Consider the following 19,849-nt stretch of genomic DNA (forward strand, 5'->3'; position numbering starts at 1 on the left):
GACTGGATCCGGCTGGATGTGGTAAGTGGGGCTGTAACAAGCACTCAGGGATGGGGCAAAGGTGGACTGTGGGGCATTAGGGGAAGGAGGTGATGGCTGAGGAAGGCGGGGTGAAAGAATTTGTGCTCTTTGGAGGATACTCCTCTTCTCTACTGATATGGAGCTCAAGAGTCCCCATCTGACTCTCACCTTTTCCCCACTGTCAGCAAGTATCTATGAAACCTAATGCAGGATTCCTCTCATGGTACCATTCAGAAAACTACAACCTGTGGCATTGCTCTTGCTTTGTTAGAGCAAATGGACGAGGTCTACGCAGTAGATTTAATCCTCCTGAAGAATCATGTGCAAGCCACTTAGATGCCATGTCATGGAATATTTATTTTTCCAATTTACAGCTTTTAAAACTACTGCAAGCACCTATCTTTGGGTGCAAAACTATTGATCAGGTATATAAAACTACACAGTGTACAGGATGAATCTGTGCAAAAGATACAGCGGGCTGAGCAGGACCCCATGGTTTTGTTAAAGAAATATGAAAATATATATTGAAAAGTAGTGCCTCAGGGAACCAGGTACTCAGGAAGAAAAAATATGTGGGTTTTTCTTCCCTGCCTCACTAAATCTTAAAGTGGAAGCCAGCTCTTTCCACGAGTGCAAAAGCAGCTGGGTTTGATGGATGCCTAGAGTGGTTGTTCCTAAAGCACAGCTGGCACTATCCTCAGGAACATTCTGCCTGCTCCAAAGGGCTTCCAGTTCTAGAAATCCCTTGGCAAACAGACCTGAATTACATGACCCCTTTGCTGAGTACATGGCCCCTCAGCTGCTGACAGATACTAACTGCATGTATCGATAGGGTGGTTGGAAGTTCAGCGCATGTTTTTGAGTGGACAGCCTTATTCCACTGGGAAGGATTTGGGGATGAAGGAAAAGCACCGACCACAACCACAATACTTACCGGCGTGGGTTTTAAGAGTAAAAATAGCTCATGATAAATATTAGGTGTGGGAGCCTGAACCCTGCTTGGAGTGACCGAGAGTCCTGTAGGGTTTAGTGTCACTAGGAAAAGGACCTTCTCCATCTTCTGTGGAGAGGGGAAACCTGCAGTTCAGCACACCAAAGCACCTCTCTAGGTGACAGATAAGTGTGGAGAAAGTGTACAGTGGATAAACCATTATTAAAATGAACAAAAAGTGAATTTCTGGTCATTCAGTGAATACAGGAAAACCACCAGAATTTGTCATTTTGTTTCTGTTGACTTCAGCTTTCATCAGGTACAGGTTGGTTAGATAGGCAAGGTCCCTGCTATCCGGCCACGGTCCAGACCACACAACCATGTATTTGATCACCAGGATTTCATTATGAAAGTTAGCAAAGCCACAGACGATTACCGTTTGGACTTTTGTGGTCAGCACTGTGTGCCCACGTGCCATGCGGTGTACAGGTGGCAAGTCCAAGGCTTCCCAAAATCACCGAACTTTCTTCACTTGGACCGTGCAGAGGCTTAGCCCACGTGCTTTGTATGTGGTGCTGTGGATGGCATCCGATTTACCGTGCATAAACAAAAACACCTGTGCTGGGGGTTCAGGTGCGTGACTGGGCCTAGGATGTGCCCCAGAGGTATGGAAGAGGACAGGCCACGGGCGGCGGAGCTGGCTGACTGTGGTGGGCAGCGTCTGGAGCTACCACCGCCCTACTCGCATAGGTATGGGGGTCAGAAACATAAAGGAGAAAAGAAAACGCAGGCACACAGGACTTCTGGCTGAAAAAATAAAGGAGATGTTGGAGAAAATAGGGTGTTAATTTCTAAGCCCTGCAGAGTTATGAAAGATCTTGCACTTGAATGCAATGGCATGGGAAATGGCACATAGAGAGCAGCTGAAGACTGAATATAGCTTGTTTTGTGTGAGCTAGGCGTGTGTTAAGTTGGCAGCAAAACAGCGATTAAAAATATCAAGCGGCACCTGGAAGGACGTCCACACGCTTAGCGCAGGGTAAGAGCTGTGGAGCTCTAGGGAGCACAGGCCAGGCAGCACCTGGAAAGGCATCTAGCCCTCGGCACAGGCTAAGAGCGATCCCACGGACGCCGGCGCAGCTCCCGGCGGCACCGGCAAGGCGAGGACCGTCCCCCGGGCACTCTGGGACGGGTAGTTCTGTCCGGGCGCTGCCAGCAGGCCGTCCGGGGTGGGGAACTACGCTTCCCAGCGTGCCCCGCGGCACCGAGGAGCCGATAAAAAGGCGGCGGCGGCAGCTGTTCGCTCACACGGTGGTCGGCAGGTACGGGCGGGCCGGGCTGGCGGTTGGGGGCGGTTGGTGCCGGCAGGTGCTTCTCTCTCATGAGGCCGCAGGACCCGTCGCAGGGCGGCCCCGCCGCCGTGGTCGCCACGTTGTCGGCGCTGGAGATGCTGAAGCAGCGGGCGTGCGAGAGCGTGGAGCTGAACGCGGCGCGGCTGGGTGCGCTGAGCCGCGACATCTGGAGCCGGCCCGAGCTGGCCTACGAGGAGCACCAGGCGCACGACGCCATGACCCGCTTCTTCTCCAGCGGGGAGCTGCCGGGTGCCCCCTGGGCCGTGCAGCCGCGCTACAAGCTGGGCACGGCCTTCCGTGCCGAGTGGGGCACGGCGGCCCCTCACGGTCCGCGCCCGCTCCGCGTCGCCTTCCTTTGCGAGTACGACGCTTTGCCCGGTATCGGCCACGCCTGCGGGCATAACCTCATCGCCGAGGTGGGAGCCGCCGCCGCGCTGGGGCTGAAGGCCGCCCTGGAGAGCCTGCCGCAGCCGACGCTCGTCGCCGTCCAGGTAAGAGCCCTCCCGAGGGCACAGGCTGTCGTCCCGGCCCCTGTGGAATGCTTGGCCCCTGACTCTCTGTTTTTGTGCTGCAGATCACGGTGCTGGGGACGCCTGCGGAAGAACAAGGAGGAGGCAAAATAGACCTGATAAACGCTGGAGCGTTTGACGGCCTGGATGTGGTTTTTATGGCACACCCCTCGCAAGAAAACGCAGCTTACCTGCCCGATGTGGCCGAGCACGAGTGAGTGAGTAGGTTCAGGTGGAAGGGATTGGCTTGTTATTAGCCTTTTCTCCCATATCTGAGTAGGGGAGCTGCTTTGGAAGGGGCTGAACTGAGGGCTGGGGACCTTCTTCACAGGTGCCCTTCAGACAAAGTATTTGCAGTCAGCTAAAGAGCCAGGTCACTGTTCTGGGGACACTGAGCAGTTCTTACAAAGTGCAGTGTTCAGCCTAGTGTTAAAGATCCCTGACTGCTCTGAGATAATCTTGCATGTGTCCCCAAAATCCATTCTTTCTTCTGATGTTTCCAGGTGTTTCTTTTTATACATGCATATGATTATCTATTAAAAAAATAATTTAAAAAACCTCCTGTTCTTTAAATTTTAGAACATGCAACTGGAGGGAGTCTCATTAATTGTAGTTCCTTGCTTTTCTGGGCACTAGGTCATGTAGTCCTCCATATGCATTTTAATCAGTTTTGGAAGTGTTTCAAGTTTTCTCTCCCACTTTTGAAAGAGACAGCAAGATGAGCTTGACTGCTGCTTGGATCCTTATTAAGTTCCAGCCTAAACTTAATCATGGCCATTGTATAGCTGTTAAATCTCACATCAGTTTTTTTATTCAAAGTAGTTCTTGGCTTTCCTTCCTGGTTACCCCCAATATAAGTATAGACCGCAGTCATACCCTCACTCAGCATTTTTTTTGCGAGCTAGCCATATAACTCTTCAGAAATTGTGCCTTGTCTTCTTTTGATTAGCCCTACTACTCAGTGTCAGCACTTGTCCATTTGTAGTTGGAGTAGCTGGATTTGACTTGAAGTAGTCCTTGCTGGATATGGATAACCAGAATTGTACACAGTACATGAGGTAGAATTGCCTTAGACCTTACTCAGCTGATGCTGGGACCATAGTGTCTGTTTATCATTTTGGAGACAGCTGGCATGTTTGGGGCTTCCTCTTCAGTCATTTTCAAGCAATCAACTCTTAGACAAATGCTTAGTCTGTAAGTTCATGATTTTTGAAAATATTTTTAAATTTAATTCTATTTTTGGTCTGCCAGTCTGCAGAACCATGCTCTTCTTCTGTTTTCATAGTGTCCCAGCCATAGTCTATCAGCAGATTTTGTTTTTACATTTTATGCCATGGTTACTAATGGTTCTTGATCCCACGGTCTGGTCTTGTAGAGGCTCCACTAGTAACCTCCCTCCAGTGCAACAGTTTTTTCCAACTATTATGTTTGGCTGTCTCTGATTCCAACCATTTTTGACTTGATGTACTGACTGCTGTTTTCATCTTCCAGCACCAATGTGCTTGATTTTACTGGCCATTTTGCTCTTGCCGGTGCTGTTCCTGTTGGATAATTTGCTTTTGTTACTGCTGAGTTTTATGGTAGAAACCAATGAGGTTGGCAACACCTAGTCTTCCTTGCCTAGCTAGTCCTCTGCTATATTCTATCACTTCTAAAGAGTCTTAACTGGTTATTGTTATATCCTTCAAGACTTCTCAGCTTGGTTTTTGGTTGCCATACCTTACGACTATATAATCTTCAAGGTACAGTTTTCATTGATAGTTTTGTCTTTCTGTTCACTTCAACTCTTACAATAGCCTTTTGAGTTTGATACAGTAAGATTTGGAAATCTTCCTTCAGAGGTGATGGTCTGTTGTAGGATACAATTCTCTGTAGCCTTTAAACCTTGAGTGTGGAGCAGGTATGGAATTGAAATACTGAGCAAAACAGTTTACTACTTTCAAAAGCTTGAAATACTCAGCTTATCTCATGATTTATGTAATTATGAGATTCCAAAGGTACAAAGACTTTCTCGATGATTTTTAGTTGATCTTCTGGTTGTTTCTAAGGAATTGAAGGATTGGCCATAGCTAATTTGCTAGTATTACTGTATCTGCAAACTCTGAAGCTAGCTTGTGCCTGAAGTAAAATTAACATACTGGGGTAACTGATGAATACATGCCAAAATTTGCTGATTCTTATTCACTTATCCTTCGCCTAATCAGCCTATCTATTGTTGGTCAAACAGAATCCACATTCTTCTGCTAATAATCTTAAACTGGCTTAGGGTTTCATTATTCACCAAAATCTGTGGTTTTTTTTCTGAGAGTATGTGACATTTGTGTAACAATAGCAGTTCAAGAAAGAATGCTTTTTAAGAAGCACATGTTTCTTGTGGGAGGAAAAAGATTGCAACACGACTTTCTGCTTTGAGTTGATTCGAGGGGTTGCAGTCTAATACTTGGGATGTTAATGGATGAGGTTTATCTTGATTGCATAATGGTAATAAATTTTAAATAAAACCCACACTTTGCAGAAGTCGTCTTGAAGGATGAGGGAGAGTAGAAAAGAGCATAGTTGATTTGGATCGCAGGTAGTAGCAGGAGACATTTTCCACTGCAACAGTACACTCCATTGTGTCCCTCTTTGCTATCCAGTATTAAAGTTCTGGTATTAACTTCATGGCTGCGGCATGGTTCAGAGCTTGAGGGGTCAGTTCAGGATAAGTGACTAAGTTGGCATCTGTGCAAGATGGAAGGACAAGCAAGTTAGATTTGTCTTAGCTGGGTAAGAGACAGCTTGTGTGTCTTGGAGGAACTCTTCGAGCTTGAGGATGGAGTTTTTTATGTAAAGGACTGGGTATTGAGTGCAAACAGATTTAGTTAAAATCTCTAGTATTGATAAAAACCTAATATTTGTGTATTTGATAATTGTCAGTATTAATATTTGCCTCATGTAAAGAGTTTTCATATAATTTGAAATACTCAATTATTTTGTAAGGCTAGTATAAATGGCCCTCATAAGATGAAGTCAGGCATGAATTCTTACTGGATGTGTTTAGGGGCAGTATTTTGGCTGCTGCCAAGTTGGAGGATAACCTTTGCACTAGACTTATTCCTTGTTGCCACCCTTTCTACCTGCATTTTGGAGTTGTGCAGGGAAAGAACATCCTTGTTGTAGCATGTAATGTATATTTTATACCATGCTATGCCTTTACTGCACTTTTAAAACTTTTGTTATTTAGACATGGCTTGTATGTGATCTTAGTAATGTGCTTTTGCTTTCTCATATACTGTATACAAGTTTGACAAAAATTAGGACAATCGGCTTCTGATTTTGAATCGGAGAAAAGGGTTTGTTATTCTCTGTTTTGAGAAGAATGTTAGTAACTATGTCTCGGAACAGTCAGGAGGTACAAAAAAGGTGTTTGAGACATTTAATGCGAAGGCTATACTTCTCAGGAAAAGGCTGTTTAGTGATCTGTTACTGGTAGCTTTTTTGCCTGACTGGCTCTTGATATTGTTCCATTTCATTTGTTTTCTAAAAATCTTTCAACATCTTCCCATGCTCAAAGATAGTTCTGCTTTGCAACAGTGTAGTGCCAGGTAAATTGTTTGGTGTTCTGCTGCACAAACCTTAAATATTGGTGTGAACAAAAGGAACTTTTTATTTAGAGGTTTTTTCAGTGAATGAAAAACAAATAAGCAATGCCTTTTATTTCCTAGTGTGACTGTGAAATACTATGGAAAAGCTTCTCATGCTGCTGCTTATCCTTGGGAAGGAGTTAATGCATTAGATGCTGCTGTTCTTGCATACAACAATCTGTCTGTTTTAAGACAGCAAATGAAACCGACCTGGAGAGTTCATGGTGAGATCTTCATTAAATCTAATGTCCAGCGAGTAAGAGTTTAGGCTGTTGAAATGTTAACTTACAAAATCCCATGATTTTGCATTATTGCACTAAATTAGTATAGTCACTACAAATACTATGAAATAGCACCATTTCATTTAAATAGTTTGTCTGTAATCTTTAAAATCATGTCAGTGTCCATCCAGAACTAACTTCTGAAAATAGGCTTATGGATCAGATTCAGAAGAGGACACCAGTACCTAGGTAGAGGCTAGACAAATTTTAAGTCTTTGTAGTTCAGAAAGGAAAAAAAAAGTGCTAGGTGTATTTTTGGTACATGGCCTTGAATTCATTAATATATGTGTTTTTGCAAAGGTGTAAGATTAAGTGCTTCTGAAAAATGAAGTATTACTACATCATTTTTGTAGTAGACATCATTTTTGTAGTAGATGGCATTTATATTGACCTTTATGGAAAGGTATAGTGGTCTAGAGTGACTGAAGTTTATTTGCTGAAGGACAAAAAACAAGTGATGGCAGAAGCCTATAGGTCTAGTTAGTAGCCCAATCAACTAGAAGTGCACTGGATTCTAATATTTAATATCTAGTAGACCTTTAGTAGAAAGGTCATTTTGCAGTAAGACATGTTAAGCTTGACTCATACGCCTTCAACATGATGCATTTTGTACAGTGAGAAAGTTTCAGGAGTTGAGATGGAAGCTGCCCTTTAGCTACAAACCCAGGTTTCCCTTATTACATTCAACACAACTTTTTCTGAGTTGAAATTAAGAAGCTTTGCCATTTCTACAGGACTTAGGAATGTAGAACTGTTTATTTGGAAAACTTAGGAGCTTAAAACACTTAAAGAAGTTCTGAGCTAATGATCATTATGTGTCTTGGATACTTGTGCTGCGTAATATATGTGTGTATTTATCTCCAGGATATCTGGATGTAGTCTGGAAGCCCTAACCCTTTTGACTGTAGATGAAGATGCTTGCAGTTCTGCTGTGCAGCATACCCAAACGAATTTCAGAGAGTGGGCAATGCCTTAGCTCTCTATCATATTGCTCTGTAGGAAACCAGGCACTTAATTATGAATTTTGGTGTCTGAAACTCATGCATTGCAGGTTTAAAATTGGAGGTGCCTAAGTCTTCTTTTGGATCTATGCCTAAAACTCTAAATACTGCTCTCTTCATAGTTTCTAAAGGCTACATGGGTAATGTAGGCAAAAACCTAAGTATCTAAACAAGCCTCCTAGAGGTAATGCTTCCTGAACCACAGCAAAACTTAAATTACTGTGATACAACTGCTGTCATAAACCTGGTTTTCAAACTGGAAATATTTAAAATACCTTTGGGAAAGTATAAGCAGCCAGAATGAGATTTAATTTTAGGAATGCTTTCTTAACAACAATGTGTTGGAGGTCTTGTGGCAGGCTTGCAGTAACAGTCATGGCTGACTTAAGTGATCCTAAAAATCTTAGTGTTAACCCACTAACAACGGAAATAGTTTCCATTACACGAAGTCTACAATTTCTAAGCAATGTTTTATGTACTTGAACAATGTTGGTTTGAGTTTGTCTAATATTTGATAAGTTTCTTCCCTGCTTGAGTGGAGTAAATGTTGCCCCCTTGGAGAATAGGAATGTAGATTTTTTAAGGTAGATCTGCTGTCCAAAGCAACTATAATATGGACTGAAATTTAAGTGTAGACATACTCCTAGATTCTATCCAGTCCACTTACAAATGTGTTGGAAGACAAATGAAAGCTCATTAAGCTACTTGTTTTGAGCAACCATGTTATGATGTGTCATGCAAATTTGCATGATTGCTTACTTGCTGATTTGCTGATTCCTTTTCTGTGATGTCTGTCCCTCTCATCTGAGCTGTTCCTTTTGTTATGGACTAGTACTGCTAGTGGTTTAATTCAGCACTCTGTTTACTTTGACTGTATTTGAGATTGGAAAGGTTTTACTTGAGGGAGGAGTTCATAGTCTTAATAGGTTTTCTGCACCAAAACTAAAGATTTGTTGACTATTTGCATCCTGATGGTGCTGTCTTTTCAGGCTTCAGTGACACACATCAGTGACTTTGTGCAGTATTTCCATTTAAGGTAGATAGTTTCTCAGGTTCTAAAGAAAACAAATCTTACTCCACATATATAAATTGAGGATAGGAGGCCAGGAAAACAAGCAGCCTGTTGAAAGCAAAGAGCTGTTAATGCATTGAAATCTAATGTAGAATTGAGGTCTACAATGGGTTTTTGTTAAAATATCTAAATGTTATGGTCTTTTATGGTAATGCCTCTGATGCTGTAGTTGAAAACTATGTAGTTGTCACACATTTCCTTGAGGGAACACTTAAAATTCAAACTTCACTCTTGGATAAAATTGTACATATATTATACACCCCAATATTTCTAAAGAATTAGTATGAGGAATCTAATGAAATTCCTGTGCACTGCAGCACATATGTTATTCCAGCATTGCTGAGAAAGGCAACTTACCCAATTTCTCTCCAAGCTGGCAAAATAAGTTGGAAACATTTTAGTTGAGGAAACCTTTCAAAATTTGGAATCCAAGGTAGCCTTGATAACATAATTTTTTCTTTTTCAATGGCAGCCAGATTGCTTTACTACTCTGCATTGAATTTCAGGGGATTAATTACAAATGCTAGTTTGGCTTGTCTTTACGTTTATACCAGATAACCAAAGAATGCAGTGAAATTGTGCTGAAAAACATGTACATATTCCACTTAATCTGATGTGATGAAGAAACTTTGTCCACATACTGTATTTTGTGACATTCTTTATCTATTTCATGCTCAGTTGATGTTTTGTTGTTTTTTCTTTATATATTTAGTTCTTGAGCAAGAAGTTTCATGACAAGGCTGAAGATCAAGTATTTGTATTTAACACTGGTAATATGACTTTTCCCTTTCTGCAGGTGTAATAAAAAATGGTGGTGTGAAACCTAACATCATTCCTTCTTACACTGAACTAGAGTTTTACTTGCGTGCCCCTTCAATGAAAGATCTTTCTGTTCTGACAGAGAAGGTTGAGAACTGCTTCAAATCTGCAGCACTGGCCACAGGATGCAAAGTAAGAATGTATTCATGGTCATGTGTTTGTTACTCTGGAGAAACAGAACAGGAAATCAAGGCTTACAGCATTTTTCTGCATGATGTTTAGCTGAAAGAAATCAAAATGGTAATGATACTATTTGCTATTCTGTTGCTTTGTGTCCTGAAAGAAAACTTTCTGTAAATAGAATAATCTAGGTTGGGAGAGACCTCCAGAGGGTCACCTAGTCTAACCCTCTGTTCAGAGCAGGACCAGTTAGAACAGATGGCTCAGTGCCATGTGGACTTCCGAATATCTCCGAGGATGAAATTCTACAACCTCTCTCAACAGTGCTCTGACCACCTTATCGTGAGCAAGGCTTTTCCTTGATGTTTATACTGTGGTGACTGAGTGCTGGAACAGGTTGCCTTGGGAGATTGTGGTGTTTCCATCCTTGCAGATGCTCAAAAGCTGTATTGGTATGGTCCTGGGCAACCAGCTCTAGGTGACCCTGCTTGAGTGGGGGAGTTGAAGATAACCTTCAGAGGTGCTTTCCAACTTCAACTTCTGTGATTCTATTGTATCTAATAGGAATTTCCTTTGTTGCCTCTTGTCATATCACTGGCTATCTCTGAGAAGTCTGATTCTGTGTTCTCTCTACCCTCCTCATCTGGTAGCTGTAGTCAGGTTAACCTTCTTTTCTGAAGGCTCAACAAACCAAGTTCTTCTAGCCTTGCCTTGTATGTCATGTTCTCCAGCACCCTAATCATCTTGGTGGCCTTCCCCTGGACTTGCTCCAGCCTTGAGTTCAGGAGCACAAAAGTGAACACAGTACACCACATATGGTCTCACAGGAGTTGTCTGCATCACTAATAAATATATTGAAACAGTAATGGCACCAGTATTGATTGTAGATGGATGCTACAAGTAACAGGCAGCAATTTTGTGTCCACTGAGCCAGACCTGTCGTCATGAAAAGCTAAGCTTGATCATGCACCATCTGCTCTTCTGTGAATCCTATGCTGGATAGTCACAATCGCCTTGTGATTCATGTGCCTGGACATGAGTCCTAGGAGGATTTATTTATTCTATAATCCCCCTAGGAGCTTGAGGATAGGATGGACTGACCAGTCTAATTTCCAAGATCCTCCTGCTGGCCCTTCAAAATGTATGTGACTTTCAGTGCTCTTTCAGTGAGCTGGAGCATCCCTCTGTTTGCTTTGCCCCATTAAGCAGCAGGTTCATGTAGCAACAAAATGTGAAAAACTCAGTGATTTTTTCAGTTAGTATTCTTCTCATTTTTTTTCTTCAAGTAAGTGGAAATGTCTCTCCTGTAGCTGGTTCCAGCACTATCATTATTGCTGTGTATTGCTAATATAGGTGGGTTTACGTGCTCTGTAGTTACAGGTTGACGGTTAATACTGCTTTGAAAAGAATGTCTATGCTCGTCAGAACAAATATGCATAAATAATGTATATGAACATGAGCTAGTGAGTTTTAAGGTCTATTTGAGGTGTTGGATGCTGTTGTCCTAGTATGACCCCTCCACTCTTCACTAGAAAAGGATTTCAGAAAGTGTACTTTATGCAGAATGAAAGTCAAGATCTCTTGAAACTTGACATTGGTATGTTTTTTTACATTTGTCTTCAAATTTCATGTCTGTGTGAAGTCATTTCATGAATGGAGCTGTAGTTATTGAAGTGTTTTTAAAAAAAGTAAAATAGAGTTCGGTGAAAGACTGAATTGATTTCTATGTACTTTAACAGTGTCTGCAATTGAAATAATTAGACACTGTTACAGGAAATGTTTGCTCACTATTTTTCACTCCATGAAATCTATGCTTCTGGAATTTGGCTGTTTGGTGCAAGCGTGACAGAACACCAGCTGTGTTTTGATCAAGGCTAATATTTGGCAAATGTTATATTTTTGAAAGAAACTTAGCACTTAGTCTGTTTTGATATGGACTTGAAATATGGATATGTATTTAACTTTTCCAGGCTTTAATTTGTTTACATTAAACTGACTTAGGTTGGTGAAAAATTTCTGATCATTTGGGTTTTTGTCTAGGTGGAAATAAAAGGTGGTGAAAATGATTACTACAATGTGCTTCCAAATAAGAGCCTGCAGAAAGCTTACAAGGAGAATGGAAAGAAGCTTGGAATAGATTTTATATCAGAAGACCGTATCTTGAATGGTTTGTCAGGTAACTCGATCTGGGGGTTTTGTTACGACTTAAGCTTAGATTGGCCAGCTCTTAAGTGTATAAAATAAGAGGACAGAGGTAGGTTGAACATGTTTGGTCAGAAGAAAAAAGCCAAATTAGAAAATGGAAGCTCTGTAAAAGGATTGTACATCTGGCCTGTGTTTCTGTATTTGTTGAGGCTGAAAAATTTTCCCAATAGGTATGGAAAGCAGTAATCATTCTCTGATAATATTTCTGAAAATATTTCGAGTAAGAAAGTTTGGTTGTGGGGAGGAATAGAAGAATGGAAAGATAAGAACCGTCTTTTTGAGAACACGAGGATGTGGAATGAATTGCAGGTCATTCTGTTGCTTTGAATCACAGAATCCTGCTTTATGCTGTGAATGAAGATGAGATTTAGTTTTTAGGAACCTTGTTTAACAATATTTTCCAAGCTTACTCAAACAGATGTACTAGCATCTAACTAATGCTTTGGAGGGAGTTTTTTGAAGAGAAATGGAAGTTTAAGCATCTTAGTAACCCTAATTTAAACCTCTTTCCATTAACAGGTAATTCTGTGCCTCTAATTTTAGTTCACAAGTTCAACAGATTAGTTTTCCAAAGGGTGCCGTTCCAATAGGTGTTCATTTCTGGGTCTTGACTGTGTCTCAAACCATTTCACTTTCTTGGTGTCTCAGAGGTATAGTAATAGGAGTGTAAATTCTTGAATGCTCGGGTAGGTTTCTCATTACACTTAACAATTTTTTCTGGAATTTTCCTACAGGAGCTCTGTTCAAGTCTTATAACTGCTGCTATTTTTATAGCCTTCACTACTGATCATAACTATTTATAAATGTTTCTACTACACTTATGTTAAAGGTTTTTCTCTTTTGTTAGAAGGAAAAGATTGTTTTCAGTAAAAAACTATTATTCCAATTAGCTTGATTGCAATACTAATGTTCTCTATATTAAATGCAGATTGTCTTTGGATGGTTGAGATCTTGGTGTTTGGTGATAGAGTTTTCCAAACTTTTATTTGTGTGTGGAAGACAGCATATCTGATGGTATTTGGGTTGGTTTTCTCTTATTTCTTACTTGCCTTCCAAATTAAGGCAACACTGGTATATTTTCTCCAATTGGTTTCTTGTCTTGAGTTTAAAAACAAATTATAACTAAAGGCAGATTTCTTTTTTTATTCAAGATGGTACAAGTAAGACTTACTACTTTGCTCATTTAGCTTAAGAAAGGTGCTGAGGAACCTTATTGAGCATGTTTACTGTAGTGAAAATTTCTGGAGCTCTGCGTTGCTTCCCTCAAGCCATTGTATTAAGGGTGAAGGTCATGAATACTGGTGGTCATGCTGGTTCAGAGGACTTTGAACTTAGTACAGGCACCTAATTGTAATAGTGCTTTCATATGTAAGTTACATGATATTCTAAATGTTAAACATTAATTTGCTTAAACTGAAATTCTCCATATGCCTGTCCTGTCTTTAAATTGCTTGTCAAATGTCAAAATGTGCTTGAGCAATTATGTTTTTATTGCACACTGCAATAGGCCTTACTGAATTTTCTTTCCACAGCTGCTTCTCTGAATTTTTGCAGTGGGGATTTAGGAGTAATAACAAAGCAGTCTCCAGAGACATAGGAGTGGAATTTTGTATGCTACCCTTTTTGGGAGGGGTTGAGTGTTTTGTCTCATCTTTTTTCAAGACCTCTATTTCTATTTAGTTTTCATATGGTTTTCAATGTTTTCTTTTAGGATATCAGTTTCTTCTGTTGAAAGGGAAGGAAGATAGCTCAGTTGCTTCTCCATGTCTGTGCAGCAGAAAAGTCGTTAACAGATGAGCATACTCGCTGCCACCTCTACATGGGTATTAGTATCGGTCTGCTTACAGGTATCGCTCTAGGTAGCAAAGCATTATGAAGAATTCCTTCAGTTCATCAAATCACACTACCTTGTGTGTGCCTTGTGCATGCTCCACTCATTTGGCACACAGCCAGGGTGATGTGAAATAATGTGAATCCGAGTTAGCTTTGACCAGGTGCCGTGACCTTTCTCCTTCTCCTGGTAGGGTAGCTCTACTACAGGATATTGATAACCTCCCAAAGCAGATGGCTTGGTTTAGCGTGCCTTAGTTGAGTCACCCATGCTTGTAATAACTTTGATATTTTTAGCATTCCTGGGGTTCATTGGCTTCCTGTACACAAGACTGGTATAGATAATCAGAAGGAGCCAGTATGTTTTGAAAATACCACTTTTAAAGCTTGGGGCTGTATATAAATGCTTCCTGGAATCTTTTTTGCCTTTTCCCTGTGTTCATGTTTGTGGTAATACTGGCTTCCATTACGTACATGCTCAGTGACTTGAAGAGGCTTCAGTATCACCTTCAGGATTTTCTGAGAGGCTGGAGCTCACAGCACCTTTCTGTTGAAGATAGTGCACAAGTCTGTGTATTGCATTCATAACATGCAATTAATTATGCTTTTAGAAGGAAACCTGATCTGTATATCTCTATCAAGCGTACAATTCCAGATGTTTGTATGGAAACTATTGGGACTCTTGATGTTTTAAACATGCTACTAGGCATGACAAAAGGCAAGATTTTTTGCTTCTAGAAGAGACTTGATCTATGTATCTCTAGCAAGCATACAGTTCCAGATGTTTTTTTGAATGCCTGATGTTTAAACATGCTGTTAGATATGGTAAAGGGGAAGATTTGACTGTCACATTTTTATTAAAAACTGCCTGGATTTTGTCTTGATAAGCTCTCCATCTTACTAGAAAATGCCAAGTTTAACTCCCTTACATGCAGCAAAAATAACTTGTAAACTGTTAGTAGATTTGAGATGGATGTAATTTAAAGTGGAGTTGCATGACTGAGAGCTGGGATGCACTGAAATTGCTAGTGCTTCATTTGCTGGATGAGAGCAGGGGAAAAGGTCACCACAGTCTTTCCAGCAGGTTGTGTATTAGGACTTAGTAAGGCAAGTCTTGAATTCTTGGTTTAGTCTGACAGAACTCCTGGACTTCTAGTTTCTTTCTAGGCTGACCAAAGAATGGATCAGTAGTGTAGACAACTGAAAATTATAATAACTTCTTGCTATGCCAAAAGTTGGGTTTTCTTCAAATGCATATTGAATTTACAGGGAAAAGATCTTTTTTGGACAAGCCTTGCTGCTTCCATTTGTCTGTAAGCAGAGCAAATAACAAGCTAGTCTTGTGCTCTTTGATCACATAATGTAGGCTCTGTGGACTTGCTTTTAATAACTCTGTGCTTCCAAGTAAAATCTGTATTCTTCAGTCATTTCATTACTAAGTCTTAAGGCATTAGCGGTATCTTGTCTCCATAAAGTATCATGATATGGAAGCTACCCGATGTGTTAAAAATAATTTTAAATCTTTGGAACAGTCATTTTATATACCATTGCTAAAGAAAATTCTTACAGCTCTGGCCTGAAAAAAATTGAGGTCTTAGTTGGTCATCACTATTTGGCTAATTAAAAAAAGGCACTCAGGAAGTAGTTGCAGACTCTTGGATGACTTCTATGAAGGATCTACTACTTTTGGATGGTATCATTAAATAGATAAGGCAGTACTTTGAGATAGGTACTATCACTAGCTAACATACTGAAAGTGCTAGTCAGACATGAAAGAATCATCATTAAAATCTGTAGCATTGCTATCAAGAATTTTTTTTCATGTTTACAAAGCACTAGTGTTTTGTCTGGAGTTTAGTTCTGATCTTGTTATTTCAAAAGTTCTTGTGCTGTTAAGGTTTCCGTAACTGAGAATAATCAAAAAGCACAGGAAAAAATAGCTGTCCTCAACCTGGTTTTGTTTAAAGATAGATTGTTCCTCCTTCAGAGCCCCCTACCTTATGCTGAACATTTGCATACTGGTGAAAAGTGGTAACTGTTAGGCCTGGTTCTGAGGGCTGTAGCAGGAAAATAGCTGGACTGCCTGAAACTCCAAGGTTTGCAGCTTTCATTGTTTCTGAATCAACAGCTTATTATCAGGAGATGCTTGATAAAAAAATGAACAGTAAATGAAATAAGAACATGCTGATATGTCTTCTTGCAGTCCAGTAACTGATTATTGATCAGAAGTGAACTGGAGAGCAGCATCTCCAGTTAGGGAAAACATCTCTGTGATGGGGGATTTTTGTATGGATAATGCCTCACTAGAAATGCTTTTATTTTAGTATTTGGGGCAAAGGATATTCGGTTTTATATATGGGCTGGAGATAATCTGTCATACGTTTTGTTACAGCATTCAAAAACTCTTCAACACTCTTCATTAAGAAAATTTCTGTGCTGCTTCTAGGTTCCACAGACTTTGGAAATGTTACATTTGTAGTCCCTGGGCTTCATCCTTATTTTTATATTGGCTCTGATGCATTGAATCATACTGAGCAGTACACAGAAGCTGCAGGTGAGTGGAACTGAAAAGTGTTAGAGATTTATATTTGGCACTCTTGTAGGGACTGGTTGCTGACTCTTCACTACAGCAAATATAGAAATTATAAATATTTCAAATTGTAGAGGATTAAAGCTTTCACATGCTTCTATGGTATTCAAAGCTACTGTGTATAAATGTTTAAAAGTGTAAGTATTAGATCTGAAAGTGGCTGCATGTGAATACGTCTATAGAAATGGAGTTGCTTGCTTCAACCATGATGAGCTGAATATGGACCCTGAAACAGTTTACTTGGTTAATTGCAGAGGTGCAGAAAAAAGCTGACAAACTGTAGAATTTCTGTTTGTGTTTAAAGTTAAATATTTAAGGGAAGGCTCACCAGTTCTCATACTGTGCAAGCCTGACTTAGTATGCCATCTAGACAGAAGAAATTAGAAGAATTATCCCTAGCACATATTCAAAAGAGCTTCTAAACATGAGCCAAAAGATAAAAGTAATTTACTCCTAAAGCACAGTACTCTGGAAATGTAATAGAGATAACAGTATAAAACTATGTATTTTCTAAAAAGGAAAATGTGAACACTCATTTTCCTGGTTTTAGTCTTATTTGTTTACATCAGTAGCAGAAAGTTAAGTACTTACATGTGAGGTACCAGAAAATAGACATACATCATTCATGCAAGTAGGTTTTTGAAAAAGTGTTCTTGCAATTGAAACTTGAAGATATTACTTACCGCATAGGGCATATTCTATAAGCTAGTGGTTTGTATCTAATATTAGTAATCTAATCTGAAATTTCTCTTGCTTTTTTCTGCAGGGTCACAGAATGCTCAGTTCTATGCTTTGCGCACAGCAAAAGCTTTGGCAATGACAGCACTGGATGTCATTTTCAAGCCAAGTCTGCTAGAAGAGGTCAGGGAAGACTTTAGAGAGGTGAAGCTAAAAGAAGAGGGACAAATAAATCCAGTAGAACCTAACACAGAATCTGGCGTTGGCATAGGAGCGTGTGCATCACACTAAGCTTAATTAAACCTGTCAGTAGGATTGACTTAACGGAGATGCTGTATTTAAATCCCAGAAAGGGCTGGATAAACACATAGCTGAAGAAATGTTGATTTTTTTTTTTGGACTTTAGGAGAAGCAAATAGTACATTGCTTTCCAAAATGTGCAATTTCATCTAGCTGTAACATTGGCTGTATTCAATATGGTGATGAATTTCAGAGAGAGATCTCAAACATGTTGCCTTTAAGTTGCAGTGTTGAATAAATGATAGTGTTTAGATCCCTTGCCAGTGATTTTCTATGTATTGCTAAAGTAATATTCCTTATAGGGAAATATGGCATTTACATAGAAATTTTTGTTCTAAAATAAGCACTGTTCACTCACTGATCATAGACTGGATGTGACCTATGAAGCATTTCTCTCTGGTTAGTCACTTTTTCTCGGGACAAGATAGAGGATTAAAACCTGAGCTGGTTTCACTGGAGGGAAGGGTATATATTTGCAAGTATGCCTGGTTTTAACACTAGTAGCTTCTAGCAATGGAAGAGAAGTGTATGGAAATGTGATCTGTAAAGGTTGATTGTCCTGAAATGCATTGTCCTTCCTCCTAATAAATTTTGGAGGTGGTGTGGAGAAGTCATTGATCAAAAAATTGGAAAGCAACTAGTGCTTGTTTAACGCATTTAAACTACTGCAGGAAAATGCATGTGCACCTTTTTAAGTTCTACACTAAGGCAATACAAGTGTCCACACAAGGTGTTGCACTGATCTGGAGGATGTGTATAAATTCAGCTAAACCAGTAGAAATCTTTTTCACAAAGATACAAACATGGTACCATGAAGCAGTAAATTAAGGTAGCCTTAAACTGGTTGTGTGCAAACCCCTGTAATAAGCTCTGAGAAGCTTGCACTGAGGATTGCTTGTGCAACAGTAACGGGCTTCTCAAACCTGTTTGTTTGCATATCCTAAGCAACAGATCTGTTAAGTCTTGCCAGTTGTTCTATCTGTGTGGTTAGTCTGTTTAGTCCTTGCTATTTTGCTTCCCAGACAGGTTAATGTTGCAAATTTTATCTAGGTGGTGTTCTGTGTGTCCAAACATCTTTGGAATTTTTTTAATTTGCTTGTTAAAGGCTGACATGAATACATAGAGAAGGAACTAATCTTTTGTTCAGATACAAATTGCTGAGTCAATGGACAGACTGAGTGAAAAAGCAGCTTACTGGTTAACATTTTCCTAAGCATAGGTTTTATAGTGAGCTTCTGAAAAGTCAATACCCAAAATAATTTCGGGAACCTTGTTTTTAACAGCACCAATTTCTAAATGGTGAAATTCTAATGAGACTTTATATTTTATTAATGTCTATATTCAATTTCTAATTTTGGAAAAAGCAAATTCCTTATCTTGGTTTAACTGTGCTCCCTCTGGGTTTCTGCACATACTCTTTAACACAGACCTCCAGCTGCTATTTAACAATCCTGTTGAGATTTTCCCGTCTGTTTGTATGTCGTGTAGACAATGTAATTTGACAGTTTTTAGACTTTCAGATGATACTTATATACTGTGTGCTTGTAATAATAGGACACAGACTGTCTATTAATACAAGAAATGCTCAGTGTCTTTAGAAAAGGGAAGTAACTGTATATCTGTTTGTCAAAGAACTAGAGGCATAAATAATGTTTTGTATTACAAGGCAGTTGTTTGAAGAGTTGAGCATGACCGCAAGCCTTCTGGTTACAAGTGGGTCCTTGCAGCAGTACCCTTGCTTTCATTAGCAGACAGTTTTGACAGATGAATGCATGAACCAGATGAGTGTTGGACTCTGAGCTTATAGGTATGTCCAGGATAGTAAGTTGGATACTAAATCCAGCTGAAATTTGGTCCAAAGCTTGTCAAAGGAACTTTCTCCTTAATTTTTACCTTAAACCCTGCCTTGCCAGTTCTCAGACACAATTACAATTCATGAAGTTCTACTGGGTTAACAAGCTAGTTTATTAATTTCCTTAGCATATGTGGTTTTTATTTCCTCCTGCATGAACTGTTTAACTTGCTTTGCTGTTTTTAAGATGGAGTGTTGGAATGCCAGCAATAGGAATACGTGCTGCATTGTTGGGTTTCCTACAGGCTGATGTGTTATAGCCTTCTCGGTTCTCCGTCCCAACTAGCTGGCTGTTGGCTGCAGCATGTCCAAGATCGTTTAATTAAACATTTCTGCACTAAAAGCATGTCTTAATTTTGTTGTAATGATTGCTGGAATTAAAATGAAACTGAAGTACTGATTAAAGATGAGTTGATATCAATAAAGCAATTTAATTGTGACTGAATTTTCTTGTCCTTTGATTAATATTGGGCTGCTGCATGATTTCATTTGAATAGTGTATTTGATTTTTAATAGTGTGTTTGATTTTCCCCCCCCCCCAGTTTGGTATAATGATGTAAGAGTGAGGATGGTTTAAACTTTCCATTTCAGGCTGCCATAGTGAGCAGGCTTTTTGTGAGAGTTAATGCTTTTCAAATACAGTATTTAATGGTAGCCTTTATAAT

At 39.9% G+C, this 19,849-nt stretch overlaps 1 protein-coding gene across 2 annotated transcripts; it reads left to right on the top strand.

Annotated features, from left to right (window-relative positions):
* Positions 1-1,528: 1,528 nt before the first annotated feature.
* On the top strand, positions 1,529-19,629 carry PM20D2 (peptidase M20 domain containing 2). 2 transcript variants are annotated; one of them, XM_054818912.1, is made up of 7 exons: positions 1,529-2,795; positions 2,879-3,027; positions 6,518-6,660; positions 9,587-9,741; positions 11,770-11,905; positions 16,211-16,318; positions 17,121-19,629. In XM_054818912.1, the coding sequence occupies exons 1-7, from the start codon at positions 2,334-2,336 to the stop codon at positions 17,321-17,323; spliced, it is 1,356 nt and encodes a 451-aa protein (XP_054674887.1). In that variant the 5' UTR covers positions 1,529-2,333; the 3' UTR covers positions 17,324-19,629. The 2 variants fall into 2 exon arrangements, 1 of the variants encoding a protein (XP_054674887.1); XR_008576210.1 differs by lacking the exon at positions 17,121-19,629 and adding an exon at positions 13,646-13,781 and having other exon boundaries at positions 2,244-2,795.
* Positions 19,630-19,849: the final 220 nt, after the last annotated feature.

Source organism: Grus americana, chromosome 3 (genome assembly GCF_028858705.1).
Source record: "Grus americana isolate bGruAme1 chromosome 3, bGruAme1.mat, whole genome shotgun sequence".
Lineage (NCBI taxonomy): Eukaryota > Metazoa > Chordata > Aves > Gruiformes > Gruidae > Grus > Grus americana.

Bases quoted from the DNA above. Each gene is read 5' to 3' on its own strand.
- PM20D2 (XM_054818912.1), top strand. From the start codon at position 2,334: ATGAGGCCGCAGGACCCGTCGCAGGGCGGCCCCGCCGCCGTGGTCGCC. The intron at 2,796-2,878 runs GTAAGAGCCCTC...TTTGTGCTGCAG, and splicing joins CGACGCTCGTCGCCGTCCAG to ATCACGGTGCTGGGGACGCC. The intron at 9,742-11,769 runs GTAAGAATGTAT...GTTTTTGTCTAG, and splicing joins CACTGGCCACAGGATGCAAA to GTGGAAATAAAAGGTGGTGA.